Source organism: Tamandua tetradactyla, chromosome 11 (genome assembly GCF_023851605.1).
Source record: "Tamandua tetradactyla isolate mTamTet1 chromosome 11, mTamTet1.pri, whole genome shotgun sequence".
Taxonomy (NCBI): Eukaryota; Metazoa; Chordata; class Mammalia; order Pilosa; family Myrmecophagidae; genus Tamandua; species Tamandua tetradactyla.
Window position 1 is genome coordinate 14643862 of NC_135337.1, and position 13104 is coordinate 14656965.

A 13104-nucleotide genomic window follows, 5' to 3' on the forward strand; every position below is an offset into this window, starting at 1 on the left:
TACTGTACCCCAGTGTTCCATGTAAGTAGGATTTATCCTTTTATTCTTTAAACCTTGTGCAGCGAGGAGGGTTGGGGTTTTATCAGGGGATGTATTATGTCACTGTGTTGATGACATCACTTCCCCAGTGACTTTGTGCTTCCATGGTTTCTAATGAGAAATAAACACTCAATCTAATTTGAACTCTCTTGTACTTAACACATTGCTTTTCTCTTGCAGCCTTTAGAACTCTCTCCTTTTCCTTTGCATTTGACAGTATGATCAATATGGGATGGGGTATTTTCTTTATGTATGTTTATGCTGTTTGGTGTTCTCTGAGTTTCTTGAATGTGCATGTTTGCATGTTGTGCTAAGTTTGGGAAGTTTTCTGTCATTATTTCTTTGAATATTCCTTCTGCCCCTTTCTTTCTTCTCCTTCTGGGGCTGCCACAATGTGTATATTTGTATGCTTGTTGATGTCCCAAAGGTCTCTTAGGCTATTTTCCTTTTTATAATTCTTTTTTCTCTCTGATCCGCAGACTGACTTTTTTCAATTGTCTTATCCTCAAGTTTTTTGTTTCCTTCTTCTGCCAGCTCCAACTGCAATTGGAACCCTCCTGGGAATTTTCTGTTTCTGTTTTTGTGGCCTTTAACTTCAGTAGTTCTGTTTGTTTCCTTGTTAAAATTTCTGTCTCTTTACTAAGAATCTCACATTGCACATTCTTTGTTTCCCTGATATCCTTTTTCTTTCTCAGTATTTTCATTCATCTCCTTGAGCATTTTTAGGATCATTAAAAAAAAAATGATGTCAACATTTTGGTCTTCTTTGTTGGTGTTTTCTGGATTTTTATCCTTTCACTTTGGATGGGCCCATCATTTCCTGTTTCTTTGTTTATCTTGTATTTTTTTGTTGCACACTGTATATTTTACCATTACAAAATGTTAACTCTAGGATTTATTCCCCAGGCATCTGCTTCCTGATTTTGTGAACAGCTGGTGATAAGACAGAAATTTTCTAGAGTGTTAGTCCTCTCAAAAAGACTGACCTGTCTAAGGTGAATGGAAAGTGCAGTGTTCTCCCTGTGTTTTCCGGGCCTGTGTCCTTTGCTGTACTTGTGCTCGGTAGTTGTTTTGAGTTCCCCTGCTTACAGGAGTTTGACTGCCCTATCTATTTCCCTGAGACTGACCTCCCTCTCCAGATTGTTTAAAGCAGACATGTCTTTGCTCCAGGCGCTCAGCCTCCACAGTTTCCTGCATTCCTTTTATTGTCTTAGGCTGTGGTCACCTGGAGGTAAGTTCTGCAGGAAGGGGTATACAGAACAGGAGTTTCCAAAGTCAATCGTTCCCAGCCAAAGCAGGGCCAGGGAACCTGGAAGGGAATGCAGACTGACCTCAAATTGCCTTGGGGAGGGGATCTGTAATGTTGCCAGGAGTTTCTTCCATTGCTCCACAAGGCTGAGCTTTCTTTTGTTTACCAAAAATTTTTATTGATATATATTATATAGTCACAAAACCATGTAATCGTCAGAAATGTACAATCAATGGTTCACAATATCATCATAGGGTTGTGCATTTATCATCATGATTGAATTTAAAATTTTTTTGTGAAAAATAACATACACAAAAAAGCAGTAAATTTCAGAGCACATTGCAACAATCAGTTGTAGAACAGATTTCAGAGTTTGGTATGGGTTACAATTCAATAATTTTAGATTTTTACTTCTAGCTGCTTTAAGATAGTTGAGACTAAAAGAAATATCAATGTAATGATTCAGCAATCATATTCATTTGCTACACCCTACTGTTTAACAAAGCTGAACTTTCTTGACCTGCCCAGGAAATGCAGTCCTTCATCTCAGTGTTCCCTGCAGTCCTGAGGAAGCATCTTTTTTTTTCTTTTTTTTTTTTTTTTACATGGGCAGGCACCAGGAATCAAACCTGGGTCCTCTGGCAAGCCACCATGGCCCACCCATGAGGAAGCATCTTTAAGTCTCTTCTGTTGTGACGTTTATTCATGGTGGGTGGGAACTCAGAGCCTGGCCCCCAGTGATCTGAAGTGGCTAATAAAAGTCCTGATTGGTGATCTACTGTGCCTACCTACCCCTGGTCTTGGGGAAGAGGATTTTTATGTTCTTTCTGTTACCAATAAGCTAGCTAGGGGGCGCACCTCATGGTCCCTGCCACAAGAATGGTGGATGGGTGCCAGTACCTGCTGCGTGGAGAGAGCAATTTAATAGTCTTTCCCATAATTTATTAGCCTCTTCCTCTTGCTCTTCCTTGGATTCTGTGCAGTGTTCTGCTGGGCTCTGGATTTTTTTTTTTTTCCTGTTTTAATGCAGTGTTATTGAGATATATTCATTTACCATAAGACCATCCGGAGTGTATAGTCACTGGCTCATAGTTTCATCACATAGTTGTGCATATATCCCCGTAATAGAATGATCTTTTAGGACAATACAAATTAGATTATGTCACCTTCTAGCTTAAAACTCAGTAATGGTTTCCATGGCCCTTGGACTAAAGCCACACTTTGTTGCCATCGCCTACAAAGGCCAGAATGATTTGTCAACTGCTTACTTGTGACCTCATCATGAGCCACACTTCCTTTCCCACTGGTTCAGTCACACTGCCTCCCATTGGCTCCTCCATCATGCCAAATGCATTTGGGCTCTGGAGTTTTGAAATACTGTTTTGGACAGTTCCTGCCCGTTTAATAGTTTCCTGGTGGAAGGACTGAATCCCGGAGTGTTCTGCTCTGTATCTTCCCACAGTCCTGCAGTGGTGCCAGGTGGCCTTCTTGCATGTGTTGATTACATCTATGAATTATAGGCAAGAAGCTGACGTAAATGAGGAGGATCAAATTTCATGTTTCTAAGAGTTGTTCCCCATGGATATTATAAAAATTCTATCATTCTTCTTCTACAGCCATCTCAGTGTGCCCATCACATTAGGTTTCTTTAAGTTTACCACTGTTGGTAAGATGCTGATAGGACAGAGTGACTCTATTTGGAGTACTTATGAGAAAAAAACCTGATGCAATGAATTTCCTAGGTTGATGAATTTTCATGATATTGTTGGACACGGAGGAAAAAAATGTAAAAAAAGAATGAAAAAAGGAAAGTGTGAAAATTATTTTTTCACTATCTTTTTCTAAGTCATGATTGGATTTTATTCAGAATGGATTTACATATGTTGTATATCCCTAGCTAAATTTATCAGTGAGTTTGGGGAAGAATATTAATTCAAATGAATTATGTCTATCTATAGAAAATGCCTAAAACATGGTTCACAGAGGCATCCTTGTCAATCTGGTGCTGTAACACCCTCTACTGATCAGTGAGCCAAATTACATTTGGCACCCTCCCCCAAAGTTGATTTCTTTTCAAAAGGCTAAAATTTGTATAAATAGCTAAATCTACAAAATCTGTTCATGAATAAAAATATATTGAAAATGAGAAGATTGAAAATTTATCTGTTTATGTCTCTTTGTACCATTAGTGCAGAATGCAGAACTCCCCAGTGGAAGCTGGAGACTTTGGTTTATCCTCATATCCCCTAGCAGCCAGTGTACTGCTTAGCACAATATATATCCTTAATAAATGTTGGATAAATGAAATGTTGAGGCAACTTTCACAATTAACTTATCCATATGTTATAAAATTATTTCATAATTATCATTACAATATGAATTTATATAAAATTAATAAAATAGTTATTTCCAACACATCACTTTCATATAAAATGCTAAAGTTATATTACTTTCAACATAATTAACAGTTTGAAACTCTACTCTCATAATCATTTTGATAGCATTTTAGACATGGGCATTTTTTTGGATTCTGTTATTCTGAAGAGTTGTAGGTTATTAATTAGGGGATTTTTATTTGTCAGAATTAGATTAATCGGCGAGTGACAGCAACCTGAAATAATGGTGGCGTAAGGCCCAACTTTCTCTCTCACAAAAACACAAAGTCAAGGGCTGACATGAAGTCTTCATAGTCAACAGGGTCCCAGCTCCTGTCTTATTTCTCTGTCATGTATAAGCTATCTTTACTAAGTAGAAAAAATTGGTGCAGAGCCTTTAGGAGAGTAGACTAGAGTTGACTCCATAAGATAGCAGAGTGGAGATTGTTCTATCGGTCATTCTGACAGAAGGTGCTGAGGTAGTGGTTTGGGCCCATTACAGTTATATAAGATTGGGGTGCCTACTTCTGAGCTACATGCTGTCCTGTAGCTTTCACAAATTGGTATTCTATATATCCATAACCAGAGGTTGGTACTAAAAATTGCTCCCCAGTTTTTTTTGGGGGGGTGCATGGTCCACGAATTGAACCCGGGTCTCCTTGTACGAAAGGTGAACATTCTACCACTGAAGCACCCATGCACCTGCCCCCCAATTTTCTAGCTTTCTCTTGTAGCAAGGCGTATTCCTTCTCCACAATAGCTATTCTATGCCTTCTCCAGTTTCCTCAAAATTCTGGCTTTCATATTGTCTCTTTCTGATCTTCTCTCCCTCACATTTTCACATCCTCATTTTCACTGCGGTGACTCATTCTTCACTGAAGAAATAGAAGCCAATGGTTGGCACCTTCATCTTTCCACATCATATTTACAAACTCGATAGAATTCCCATCTGTCTTCAGTTGCAATGGTAGAAGGGTGTCGATAAGTGCAGTCAGCCACAGGAGGGACATTGCAAGGAAGATAGAGAGTTGGATTTATTGAAGTTTGTGGTTCTCCCAAGTAGATAAGACTAAGAAAGAGAGAGCAAGGGAGTAAAGAGATATTCAAGGTACTGATTAAGATGATGATCATGGAATCTAAGTGGAACAAAGAGAGAAAGGACAGTGGGGTGATGACACTGATAAGGTGGAAATATCAATAGACTATAGGTCCTAGTGGACCCCTGTTCATATTCTTTGTCTATTTATTAGGTCATTTATCTTTTTTTCTTATTGACAACAGAATTCCTTATCTATTCTGAATACTATCTTTTGTTGGTTGTAGGGTTTGCATTTTTCTGTCTGTGGCTTTTCCTTTTCTCATTTATTTATTTTTTTCCTGTCGCTTTTCTTTTTTGCTTTTTAAATGATGTATTTCAGTACATAGATGTTTCAATTTTATTCCATTTTTACTTTATGTCTATACTTTTTTTTTTTTTTCTGGCATGGGCAGGCACCGGGAATCAAAACCGGGTCTCTGACATGGCAGGCAAGAATTCTGCAGTTGAGCCACCATTGCACTACCCTATGGTTTATGCTTTTTATGTCTTGTTTTAGAACTCCTTTTCTACACTTTCTATACTCAGGTCAAAAGGTATTCTCCTGGATCTTTTTCATAATGTTTGAAGCCATCACCCTTTATATTTGGGTCTTAACTACACCTATACTCTGTATAGGGTAGGGATCCCTTCAGTCTTTAAACCTCCCCAATCTGTTTTTTGCACCACCAATTTACCAAAATGTTCATGCATTTCTAGCCAAATTGAAAAAAACGCTTCTAAGTCCTTGCTCTTCATTTTCTACTTTACTCAATCTTTTAGTAACATTTGACACACTTGTCAGTTCTTTCCTCCTATTTCTCTGAAGCTCTTTCTCAGTCTCTTTTAATAAGAATAGGAATAATAATGCCTATCATTTTATGAAGTTCCTTCTATGTGCCAGGCCCTGTGTTAAGCATTTCTTTTCACTTCATCTTTACAACAGACCTTTGAGACAGAACTGAAACTGAAGAGGAAACCGAGGCTCAGAAAAATTATGCAATTTACCCAAGATTATTCAAATCCAGGCAACTTGAATTTGAACCTGAGCTCCTAACCTCTATGTTATGCTGGCTTTGTTGCCTCAATCTGATATCTACACCTTTGAAGTTTTCAGAGTTAGGTCTAGGACCCTCTCTGTAGTCTCTAAGAGATCTTTTTCCTTGGCTATAGCTTTAAAAGCCTTCTATATGCTAGTGACTTGCAAATTTATATCTTCAATCCACACCTCTTGAACTGTACATGCAATTTTGCAACTTGCATGACTCACAGGCATTTCAGACTTAACATGTCTAAAACTCAATTCTTGATATTATCCCCAGTCTCTTCCATCACAGAGAATGGCAGCTCCATCTTCATGGTATCTCATGCCTGATACGCGTACATTATTCTTGGTACCACTTTCCCCCCTCACAGCTTTCATGCAGAACTTCACAAAACTCTTTCAATTTTACCTCTAAACCATATCATGAATCTGTCTGCTTCTCTCTGTCTTCACTGCCACCACCTTATTTCAAGCTGACTATACTAAAAATCTCCTAACTGACCTCCCTGAATTGTTTACTGCCTACTGTTTCCCTTAGTCTCCTCACAGCAATGAAGGGATCTTTTACATTGTGAATTAAATAATATTATTTTCCTGCCCCAAACTCTTAAATGGTTTCTGGATAGATTGTATTCCTATTGACCAATATTCAGTATCCTTACCTGCAGAAGGACTTGAAATAAGGACTTGTCACTTGCTTTGGCTGATGACATATATACAGATGTTTATGTCACCTATAGGAAGAAGTTTTAAGAGCCTTGACACACCTCTCCATGCTCTCTTTTCCCTCTGCTGTCGCTATCAATAATGTTCCTAGACAGTGGTTGCCTCAGTTCCAGAGTAAGGACGACATGCCAGGGGCAGAGTCCCCTGATGATTTACAATGAGCATGTGAATGAAATGAGAAATTTTCTTGTGGCTTTTGTTGTAGACCACAGAGATTTAGGGGTTGTTTGTTATCACAGCATAACTTAGTTTATCCTGACTGATACAGCTTCTTATTGCTCTTGGGATAAAAGCCAGGATCTTTAACATGGTTTGCATGAGCTGAGCCCTGCCTGTGTTTCCATCTTCAGTTTGCGCTACTCTTCCTGTTGTTTATTATTCTCCAGTCACAGGGGCCTTCCTTTTGTTCTTCGAATTATCCAAGTCATGCAAGAATGTCAAAGTGCAAGGAATGCTATTTTCCTCCCTCTTCACTAGCCAACCTTTACTTTTAGGTGTTAGCTTAAATATAACCTAAACTTCAGAGTGAATCTTCCCTTACTTCCCAGTTTGTATCAGGCTCCCAGTTATGTTCTCATCACACCTGGCGATTTTCCTTCATAGCACTGATTTCAGTTTATAAATTTATTTTTCTATGAATTATGATGCTTTCAGCTGCAAGTGACAGAGTACCAAATGAAAAATTGCTTAACTTAAAGCGGTTTAATTTTTCTCCCATCCAAAGAAGTTCAGTGGATGCAGGTTCTAGGATTGATTTACTGGCTCAGCAATGCCATCAAAAACTCAGGTTCTTTCCGGAATGATCAAAAGTTATGAATGCTTGCACTTGTTTCGTGTTTTTTGGTATTAAAAAAAAATTAAAAATTAATTTAAAAAAACCCCAAAAAACCAAACCAAAACAAAAAAAACTCAGGTTCTTTCCATTCTTCTACCATCTTTAGGGCTTGGTTTTCAGCTTCAGTCTTGTTGCCCTAACACCGGTAGAGATCATAAGGAGATGTTCAGCATTAAAGTTCACAGAGTGTGGATTTAAAAACATGAACCCAGAATAATACCAATGGGATAAAGGCTTCCAACTATCAGCTCATACAACAATTCAGATATATGCAGAAAATTTTCTTTATTTGTCCAAATTTGTCTTTTGCCTGAGCCCCACCTGTTAGGTAAGGGGGAAAAATGTTAACCAACTACAAAATTTGCCTTAAAGCTCAGATTACTGAAGTAACCCTTTTAGATAATATTTACTCCCTCTCAGATAAAGCTTGTTTGTTCATTAATTTTCTCCCTTAGAGAGTATGAAGGCTTTTTGAGTAGGGATATGATTTACCTGTGACTTGTGTGGTGTTGCCGGGAAGACACTAACCTCCTGTGCAGATCCATGATTGCTACTGATTGGCCGCAGCTGGTCCCTTACCTATACCCTCAGTGCTGGCCTCCCTTGCCTATGTCTGTGGCTGGTCTGTTCTCTTGGCTTGAGCAGTGATTTCTGTTCCTTCTCCTTGACTCCCCTGATTATGGAACCCCCAATTTCTCACATCTTCCAACTAGCCCACTGGCCAGGTGATCCACTCCTGCGTCTTAAAAGCAATGGATTCCAAAATTTTTTGTTTACTTTCCCTCAATTTGTGTACATTTATTTTTAAATGTTATATATATATATGCGATTAATTCATGTCGAATATTAGAACGTTAACTTCCCCCCTTACCTTTATAACTATAAAAAGAAGACCTAATTTTGTCTGTCTTTGGTTACTAAGGTTTTGGATTTCAATTGCCCCATGGGAATAGGGGATGATGGCTTGCCCAGTAAGAGGAGGAGACAGAAGGCCTAGGAAGACCACACAAAGGCTTATATACATCCACCTTGGCTCACCCAAAATTAACCAGGGATGGATGTTGAGAATTGGTGCCCCAAGCTAAGTTCTCAGCCATACTTGGCAGAAGCAATTCCAGAACAAGTGCTTGCACCTTGCCAGCTGACACCCTCGCCCTCCTTCTGGCTTCGAACCCCAGGCTTCCAAACTTGCGCGTTGCAGGGACGGTTGCTAGGCTACAGGCAGCCACCCCTGCCCGAGACCCCCTGGACTTGCTGGGTACTCAGTGACTATAGCTCGCCTGTGGGTGTGGCTTTCCCAGTTTTTAGGGTCCCTGGCGCTCTGTGGACCATGCTGCACCATGTATGGGGCTTCCTGTCGCCCACTGTGGTTGGCGAGGAATACGAATCCGACCGCCTTTTTGAAGAGCTCTTCCAGAAACTGGACCACAATGGAGACGGGATGGTGGACATCACCGAACTGCAGGAAGGACTGGAAGCCCTGGGTGTCCACCTGGGCAAGGACGAGGAGATGGGCCAGTGGCATCAGGGCGCAGGGAGTATTACCTCACAGACCTTCCAGTGCTCGCCTCTTGGGTCAGGTGGTTTTTCCATGAGAGGTGCTTCATTCACAGTTACCCTGTGTTTGGATTTCAGTTGCCCCATGGAAATAGGGGATGATGGCGTGCCCAGTAGGAGGAGGAGACAGAAGGCCTAGGAAGACCACACAAAGGCTTATATACATCCACCTTGGCTCAGCCAGAATTAACCAGGGGTGGGTGTTGATTTGTTTCCTATTTTCCTATAATGAGCTGCTACAGTGGAACATATTGCAAAACTTTAACACCTTGCTTAAGTGAGGCCCAGGTGATTAACACCTAAAAGGCTTGTTGAGTTTTTGCAACATTAATGAAAACCCAAGGAAGCCAATTACCAATGGCCTTTATGTAGATATGGGCCGGTTTTGGAGACCCCTATGGGTTCCCTTAGGGGTCGGTGATAGCTCATCCAGTGCTTCAGGTAGCTGGGAAGTGCCACAGAGCTGCAGTGCACCCTTCTGGGCTACTCCCCCCTAACGCTGGGAGAAGGCATGCTCTGAGCATTGTCATGGGATCAGCTAAAATACTAATGTACAACAACACATTCTCAGTTTCATCGAACACTAGAAGTAGTGCCAGTCGATGGAACAGAATTTTCGTTAAGCTTAACAATAACTATATAAATCCTTTAGACACTGTTGTATTTGCAGAGGCTCCTCATTTCAACCCCTGTACATTTAACCAGTTGACCCACTGGGATTAAAAAAAAATCAGTCCTTCTCTTACATTAAGCTTTACTAAAACTAAAGTTTTACTTTAAGGTGTGTGTGTATTTGTTTGAAAAGGGGAAGGGGACACCAGTTGTAGAAATCTTTTTCTTGTGAGAAATTGAATTAAATTCAGTAAGAAAAAAATATTCTTTAATAGGTTCCTACTGGTAGGCTTGAGTTAAAAAATGGAGGTGATGGCAAAAACCTTTGGCTTCAGAAAAACAAACAGCATAATATAACATTTAGTGTTACGTCCTTATTTCTTGGGGTTTATAAAGTGCATACTAGAGAGATATGATACTGACATCTAGTGAGTAGAGGCCAGAGATGCTGCTAAACATCGTATAATGCTCAGGACAACAAAGAAATATCTGGTCCCAAATGTGAGTAGTATTGAGTTTAAGAAACCCAGATTCATCCCAACTGCGAGCCTTCTTCTGTTATCCTCTTTTTTCACGCTGTATTTTTAAAGCCTTCCTCCCCTAGCAGTGAGTCCTCTGTTTAGATTTTGTCTTTCCCTTCACTGTGGAGGTGTTTGACAGAGCAATCTGTGCTTGCTGACTTCTCTCTCTTCAGCGGTCTGTTGCGAGTTCTCTGCCTCCATTACCCCCCTGTGCTGTGAAAGTTCACTAAAGACTTCTGCCTTGTTGCACCCAGTGACCTCTTTCTACTTTTTCATTACTTTCTGCAGCACGGAACACTGATGATGACTCCCTTCTTGATTCCTCCATTATGTCTTGGCTCTCTCATCATGTTGCTGCCTCTTTTTATGGTTCACCCTCCAATGTGGGGACACCCCAAAATTACTTCACAAGGCTCAGTGTGGGTAACTCACATACTGACAGCTATATCTGGCTTCTGAGTTTCTCCTGCTTTTCCACCTATGATTATAGTCTTGGTGAAGTGTTCCACCACCCAGTGAGTCTGGAATCCAACATCCAGTTAATCCCAGGGGCCTGGGTATTTCCTTAATATATTTCATAGCCAGTTCCCTTCCTCTCTCTACCCACTACTCTAGGTCCCCCACCATTATGTGAGAGCCTAAATTACTGGAACAGTCAAAAACAGTCTCTCTGCCTTTACTTCTTGCCATTCTTTCCTCTACCCAGCCCATCCTGATTATTTCATGTCCCTACTTAAAATTCTTCGGGGGCTTGACAATTTCAGTGGGAAAAGTCCAGGCCCCTTTGCATGGTTTATAAGCTCTTCATGATTTCTTGGTGGTTGCTGAGTTTGGTGGGGCAGTTCTGCATTTTATAGTTATTCAGGCTTCTGCCATCTTGCCATCCTCAAGAATACCATCCTCATCTGCATTTAGTTGAAGCTGGAATGAGCAAGGAGGAATAGGTGTGGGAGATTTACACTGGCCAGGCATAGAAGTGGTACACATTACTTTCACTTATATTTCATTGGTGGAACTTTGGTGGACCATGCTAAGCTGCAAAGGAGTCTGGGTAATGTAATCGAGCCATGTATCCAAAGAAGGTGAGAAGGAATTTTGATATACAGTTGGTAGTTTCTATCACATACATCTCACCTCCTGTCCCTTTGTTTGTCCATGTTTTGCTATTCATTTTTTTGCCTGGGCAGGCACTGGGAATCAAACCTGGGTCCCTGGCATGGCAGGTGAAAACTCTGCCTGCTGAGCCACCATGGCCTACCCTTGCTATTGATTTTTGAATATTCAACATGAGCCAACACTTCTATGATGATTTCCCTCATCCCTGTTCTTCCCTCAGTGCTTACCACTCACATCTCTGTTTCTCACTGAACTTTGAACATTTTCTATTATAGTGACTGCAGCACATTATTATACTTACTTGCTTACGAATTTACATATGTGTCTGTCCTCCCCATTAGCCTGTAAGCTTCTTGAGGGCAGGAACTATGGCTGAGTCATTTCTGTTTCTCAAGCACTTAGAGGAGTTCCCACCTATTTACTGAGTGAACGAATAAATGGAGTGCTGTTTAAGGTAAGGCAGTTTAGTCAATCTTTAAAGTTCTTTAAAATTAAAATGTTCAAGGATTTTATGTTTTTGGTATTAGAACTTTTACTCTAAAAATTAAGATATTGATAATCAATGGCAGAATATTTAATTTATGTAAGATACATATACAAATGTTTAAACACTATCATTTTTAATATACCTTTCCTTTCTTTATAGATAATTTTAAAATCTGCTGATACTGACAGGCATAACTTGCTGAACCTTGGTACATTTATGCAGTACCTTAAAGACCATGAGAAAAAAATGAAGTTGGCTTTTAAGAGCTTGGACACAAATAATGATGGTTTGTTTTATACAGTTAGCAAATGTATAGATACAACAATACAATATGCTTTTTAGTAAAGGTTTATTATTAGATATTTGGCTTCCTTGAGAGGTTATAAACAATTCATTTATTTTTTCTGCCATTTGTTTTGCTGGCATTCTTTCCAATAAATAGTTTTAAATATTGTTGTTTTTATTTACATACGATCTGTTAGAAATAAAACCCACCAATATAAAAGCCTGTGCCTTTTAAGACACTGTGCTTTTTAGCTAAAGATCTGTGGGATGTTTATAATATTTTGATAAGTTTTTCACACGAACAAAGCTTCATGTGGCAGTGGTGGTGAAGCTGAGTCTTGAAAGATGAGTAAAAGATGAGTGAAGAGTGAGTATGAGTGTTCCAGGCAGAGAAATAGCTTATGTGAAGGCTCTGGTCACCCCAGGAGAGCATGCCATGTATGAGAAACTGGAGAAAGCTCACTGAGGCTGAAGCCGAGAGCAAGTAGAGGTGTAGTGAAAGATGAAGCTAAAGGGTCAGGTAAAGTCAAGGTCATGTAGAATCTTGAGGCCTTGAAAGTCTCTGGACATGATCTCAAAGGGTAATAAAATGGGAAGCCACTGCAGGGTTTCATTATTTGTGTTGCTTTGTTTTGTGTGGAGGAAGGATTGGGAATCTGTGCTAGGATGGAACTGTGGTTATGTTGATGTGATTTTAGAGATATTTGAGCGATATCTAGGGATAGACTATACCACATTTGATGATTAGGTGAGTGAGTGGAAGGGACAAAGCTGATTGTTTTAAGCAATGTGGAGGGTGGTGACATTATTTATTGAGACAGGAAATGTCATATGGGCTCTCCAGTCTCTTATTTTTATTTTTGCAAGTAGGAGAAATAATTGGGATGTTGATCTTTTATGGAATGTTTGCAATAATGCATGTAATACTTTTTGCCTTCATATCTTTTTGAGCCTTCTAGTTGATCCTCTTTTCTCTATTCCTTTAAAGGAGTGGTTGATGCTTCAGAAGTTGCCCTTGCTCTCAAATTAATAGGTGTAAACATTTCTGAAAAAGAAGCAATGAAGATTCTTCAAAGGTCAGCCCTTATATATGTATATGCATGTCAGACATTGTTTTAACTTACTTTAAAACCTTTTTCGTTATGAAAGTGACAACCATGGCAACTTTAGAAAGGGTGAAGA

At 39.7% G+C, this 13104-nt stretch overlaps 1 protein-coding gene across 1 annotated transcript in view; it reads left to right on the forward strand.

Annotated features, from left to right (window-relative positions):
• Positions 1-8672: 8672 nt before the first annotated feature.
• The window catches only part of LOC143649069 (mitochondrial adenyl nucleotide antiporter SLC25A24-like), an 84262-nt gene continuing 79830 nt past the window's right edge, over positions 8673-13104 (forward strand). The window contains 3 exon segments of the mRNA XM_077119343.1: positions 8673-8855; positions 11795-11923; positions 12911-12998. Of these exon segments, the coding sequence (XP_076975458.1) occupies positions 8675-8855; positions 11795-11923; positions 12911-12998 (398 nt within the window). The 5' untranslated portion in view covers positions 8673-8674.